General features: G+C 32.4%; 1 protein-coding gene across 2 annotated transcripts; it reads left to right on the top strand.

The window, feature by feature from the left end:
- Nucleotides 1–1,305: 1,305 nt before the first annotated feature.
- LOC130809469 (protein PECTIC ARABINOGALACTAN SYNTHESIS-RELATED-like) lies at nucleotides 1,306–5,012 on the top strand. 2 transcript variants are annotated; one of them, XR_009040816.1, is made up of 4 exons: nucleotides 1,306–1,484; nucleotides 1,591–1,686; nucleotides 2,314–2,777; nucleotides 4,745–5,012. XR_009040816.1 is itself a non-coding variant. In XM_057675262.1 (3 exons), exons 1-3 carry the CDS (start codon nucleotides 1,482–1,484, stop codon nucleotides 2,464–2,466), a joined length of 252 nt encoding a protein of 83 aa, XP_057531245.1. In that variant the 5' UTR covers nucleotides 1,306–1,481. The 2 variants fall into 2 exon arrangements, 1 of the variants encoding a protein (XP_057531245.1); XM_057675262.1 differs by lacking the exon at nucleotides 4,745–5,012 and having other exon boundaries at nucleotides 2,314–2,466.
- Nucleotides 5,013–5,387: the final 375 nt, after the last annotated feature.

Genomic DNA, 5,387 nt, shown 5'->3' with positions numbered 1-5,387 from the left:
CAACAAATGGCTTCAAGTCATAAAGAAATGAAAACTTACATAAATGAAAGTGCTTGAATGAAAGAAAGCTTGAATCCAAATACAATGCTTGAAATAAAGAACTTGAATGTAAAGAAAGCAATAAAGAAAGCTTAAATCTACACTAGGGCATAAAGAAAATGAAAGCAATAAAGGGTTGATGTTCTTAGATGAGGCACACTTAAGACTCATAATAGGCATGAGTATAATATAGAAAATGTGGGTTTTATAGCCTAAGAAGAAGGGGTTTGAAAAGCCCTAAAATCGACCTCGTGTTTTGCTTGCGATGAAAACAATTTTAGCCCAGCAGCAGGTCCATTCGACCGAATGGGACAGTCATTCGACCGAATGAACACCCATTCGGCCGAATGAGGTGGCATTCGACCTTTCCATCAACTTTAGCACTTGTTTTCTTGAACAGCTTCATTCCATTCGACCGAAGCATGGTTCATTCGACTGAATCATGTTACATTCGACCGAATGAGGAGACATTCGGCCTAAACAGCAATCTTGGGGCCTTTCTTGTGAGTGGCAGGTATCCATTCGAATGAATGGGTTGAAGATTCGGTTGAATCAGTGCATGTTCCTTGCGTCACAGCTTCTTTATGGTATCTAATAGCTTCCGAACTTTGCGGGGCCTTCGAGGAAGTCTCGACATGCGTGCCAAAGCCTCAAACACAAGGGGATTGACCTTGAAACCTTCGGAAATACCTGAAATAACCACAAAAGAAACTGAAGGCAAGAACAAGGTAAAATCACGCATAATGTGCATAATATGTAACACCCCAAAAAAATTTTGGGCAAACATTATAATTTAGTTATCCTAAAATGGTAACTCTTAATAAATATAAATTACTTTTAACTTAAAATAATATTATTTTCAAAATGAGTTAGTAAACCTATATTTGTTTCATTTAGTTAAAGGGATAAATTAAAGTATCATTGTTAGGTCATAGTCGTTAGTTAGCTAAAGTGGTTTGATCATACAGTTCATATCCTTTTTTTTTCTTAATACACATTGAATGTTTTTTTTTAATTATATGTAAAATTTAGACATGTGAAGGAATAAAAAATATTTTATTTATGTAAGTTATAATTATTCTAGGAATTAATTGCGAATTACAGCCACCATGTTTCAATTTTGACCAGCATTCAGGCTAGGTGACCGGTTTCGTACAGATTAACCTGTTGACCAGCCATTTTACCTTTGACTTCCTTTATTTTTTTGTTTTAATTTCTTTTGTGAGTTTTTTTCTTTTTCTTTTAATTTTTCTTTCCCCAATTACTTTTCTCTCTCCTTCTTCTTCTTCTTCTTCTTCCCCAATTACCTTCATTCTCTTCTCCTCCTCCATTGTTACACATAATTAAGAAACCTTCTAATCCAACTAAAACTCGCACAGCAAAAAGATTTCAATTTAAGAAAACCTTCTGCTTACCACTATGATATCTTGGTGCTTGGATTTATGGTATATTGAGTACATAATAAACCTGTTGTTTAAAAATTGTATTTCAATGAAAATTGATTATAACCATTAAGGTTACTTTCTGAAATAATGTTGTACGCAATTGTAGACATTAGTTTGCGGACTTATTGGACTTCCTCCATCAAATGGCGTCCTTCCGCAGTCTCCAATGCATAGTAAGAGCCTCGCTACTCTTAAGAAGCAGGTAAGTGCAGTACTTTTATTAGTAAAAATCATTTTGTTAGTGATTATTACATTTTTAAGAAGCAGTGCTATGTTTGCTTTGCCCGTGATTAAGCTGATGCCCACCTCTGTTCTTTGGGGATACTTTGCATATATGGCCATTGATAGCCTCCCAGGAAGCCAATTCTGGGAAAGAATCCTCCCTTTGAGTCCTTTTTCTTTGTTTTAACTTTTTTTGAGTTTTTTTTCCCTTTTTTTTTTAATTCTTCTTTTCCCAATTACTTTTCTCTCTCCTTCTTCTTCTTCCCCAATTACCTCCATTCTCTTCTCCTCCTCCATTGTTACACATAATTAAAAAACCTTTTTAATCCCACTTGAACCCGGGGAAGTAGTTGTTATTCTACGCTTAATGGGTTATCCGAAAGAGACCCAAATATATGTTGCGTCTGGGCAAGTTTATGGGGGACAAAGTAGAATGGCACCTCTCAGAAACATGTTTCCTAATTTGAAAAAGTTTTTATCACCTCTTTCTAACACCCTTTTTAAAGAAGTGTTTCGACTTGTGTTGGTGTTCAAATGTATGCTCCTCCTTGAAGCTACAACAGCAATGAAATCGCTGGAATTATTGTTGATTTCGATTCTTATACAGGTGATGAAGGAAGAATTGGCAAACAAGGAGAAGTTAGATGGCTTCAAAAAGCATGTTACGACCCTAGCGGCGCTCGACTTGTTGGTTTGCTTGAAGTCTGATTTGTTTGTGATGACCCATGGAGGCAATGTCTTTGAAAACACATTATGTTGATGAATATACAGAGATTTAGTTGGATTAAGACTTAAGAGGGTTTTTAATTATGTGTAACAATGGATGAGGAGAAGAGAATGGAGGTAATTGGGGAAGAAGAAGAAGGAGAGAGAAAAGTAATTGGGGAAAGAAAAACTAAAAGAAAAAGAAAAAAAAAACTCACAAAAACAAAATTAAAGCAAAAAAAAAAGGGAAGTCAAAGGTTAAATGGCATGTCAACTGGTCCATCTGTACGGAATCGTTCACCTGGCCTGAATGCTGGTCAAAATTGAAATATGGTGGCTGTAATTCGCAAAAAATAAAAAAACAAGGTTGTAATTCGCAAAATCACTAAACATTAACACTGTAATAATTCGTAATTAATTCTTATTTTAGAGGCCAAAATATAAAATATAATTTTTTTGTTGTGTCTTATAAACTGAAGGGATAATTAATTTGATTATTAAATTTGTTATTATCGATATTGAATATATAATTACTACGGCCACTTAGTTTTATTAATGGTCAATTGAGACAAAAAGTTAGCTTGCAAACTTTTATGATGATAGACTGATAATCGACAGTGAAATATATTAGATTATCTAAATAATAGACCTAGGTTGGTAGAATTAATTAGTAAAAATTGGTAGAACCAATTAGGTGGAATGGTGGAAATGGATTGAATACTTAAAAGATAGAACTAGGGTAGTGCAAATTATAATAACAAAGAATGGTGGAACTAAGTTAGAGAAATTAGCTAATAAGTATTGATAAGTTAAAAAATATATATAATATGTTATATATAGCATGTTAAAATTAGGACCGTAGGTTGTATTGTTGACTTTATTTATTTATTATTTATTTATTTATTTATTTATTTTTATATCTAATTTAGTGATGTCAATGTTAAACTATTTAATTAGATCGTTTGGCCATTTCTCGAATAATAGGATAAATTTGGTTATTATTTTAGTTCTTGATAAATTTATAAATTTTAGACCAAAAATAAGCACTATAGTATTTTATTTTAAGACTTTATAATTTTGAAAAGTAATGTTACTTTTGAGATGTTAGGAGTGTTGTTGATCAAGTTGTACTTTTGAGTAGAATAACATTACTTCTTTGCTAAAAGTTTGTAATAGGGTTGACTTATGTTGACTTGGTCAAATTTAGAGTTGACTTTATTCTCAAACTCAGATATTACTCATAACATTCGTTTTGGTATTTTTATAAAAAAAAAATTGGAACTTATTTGCTGAAATATTATATTTATTTGATAAAGCATATTGAGTAAGATGTTAGAATTGAGTGTAAGACCTATTTTGACATCTCAAAATATTTTGATGGTGATTTTATAATTAAAGATTAATTTTGTGTGTTTTGTGCGAGTAAGGAGTCATAAGAGTGTAAGGCCTGTTTTAGCATCTCTAAATGATTAGAATATGCTACTGATGATACATATAAATGCTTAGGTTAATTGTTGTCGTCCCAGTACCCAGTGGTGTAAGGTAAAGGAGGCATCCACTGCTAGGGGAGAGTTGACCATTCTTAGACAGGTTTATTTTATAGACCGGGGTTCGCCCAAAAACCTTAGGAGGTATTAGTGAAAGGCCATCTTGTGGGCATCTAACACGGCGTTCGTTCCTTCTCCACTTGTCACTACAACAAATTTAACTTTTTGCGACATTGGATTTAGTGGCATTAAAAAAATGCCACTGATTAATATTTTTAGTGTAATAATTATTTGTTTTTATTTTTAGTTCCACTATAAGTGATTTAACGACACTTTATTTGATCTTTAGTGGCATATTTAATTGTTACTACAGTGTATAGTGGCATTTTTGACAAATATCACTAGATCCTATGTCGCAATAAGCTTTAGTGTGATTTTTTATAATGCTGCTAAAGGGTCTAATAAATGTCACTAAATCCTCTATATATACTATTAGAAATTTGAAATAGCGACATTTAAAATAAGTGTTGCTAATTATATCCCACTAAAAGCAAATTATGTTGTAGTGTGTTGATTATGTTTTGAAAATTTGTGAAATAATAATTGTTCGATTTACTAAGTTATTTAAATTAAATTAAGGTATTTATATTGTATGAAAGGTGTAAATGTTTTAAATTTGTTTTTCACATACGTTGATTTGTTTTTAAGTTGGATTTATATTTACATTTAACTAATGGATGAAAGTTTTAAATTTCTTTGTAATTAGAGATAATATTGTATGTGTTTTATGATTTGGAAGGACAGCTAGTTACTCCTTATTGATTGTGGATTTATATTTTTACACAGATGGTGAATGATAGCATGATTACTACCGTACGGGTAGGAAGTGTGAGAGTGTGCTCTAGGACTGTTCCTCTCATCTTGTCTCTTACATTTAGACCTTAAGACTTTTATTTCTTTTCTTTTAAAGGATTTTTTTTTTCTGCAATAATGTAATAAGATTTTGTACCTTTAAGTTTTATATACTTTACGGTTTATGAGGTTTATATTGTGGTTCTCATCCAATTATTTTTTTTAAGACTACGTGACAACCGACTTAAAAGTTATTTTCGAAACCTTTCTTCTTTCAAAAGACGGGTTTTTACAGTTGGCATCAGAGCCAAATGGTTCTATGACTTATTTTAGTAAGTTCTTAGGGATTAATAAAGTCTAAACTATAACATTAGGATCGCGATGAATTGATGTAAAAATTTTCATTTAGTGCTCCTAGGGCATAAGCTAGAAGTGAATAACAATGTTTGAAATTTTCTTGGAAGTATGTCTCCAAGAAGCATGTGAAACGTGAAAGAGAGTAAGGAAGCTACTCGCCGAAGACTTGCTACATTCGAGAATGCGATCTTAACTTAGACAATCAAAATAATCAGGCGACTAGGGGTCAATCCGCCTTTGACCGCTTTGATCGCCATAGGCCACCTACATACAATGATGC

Source organism: Amaranthus tricolor, chromosome 3 (assembly GCF_026212465.1).
Source record: "Amaranthus tricolor cultivar Red isolate AtriRed21 chromosome 3, ASM2621246v1, whole genome shotgun sequence".
Lineage (NCBI taxonomy): Eukaryota > Viridiplantae > Streptophyta > Magnoliopsida > Caryophyllales > Amaranthaceae > Amaranthus > Amaranthus tricolor.
The sequence above is the reverse complement of the archived record's forward strand: the minus strand, read 5'-3'. Positions and strand labels throughout refer to the sequence as shown.

What these genes read in the sequence shown, in the direction of transcription:
- LOC130809469 (XM_057675262.1), top strand. An exon ending in TCGCTACTCTTAAGAAGCAG is followed by an intron (nt 1,687 to 2,313) that starts GTAAGTGCAGTA and finishes ATTCTTATACAG; the next exon opens with GTGATGAAGGAAGAATTGGC.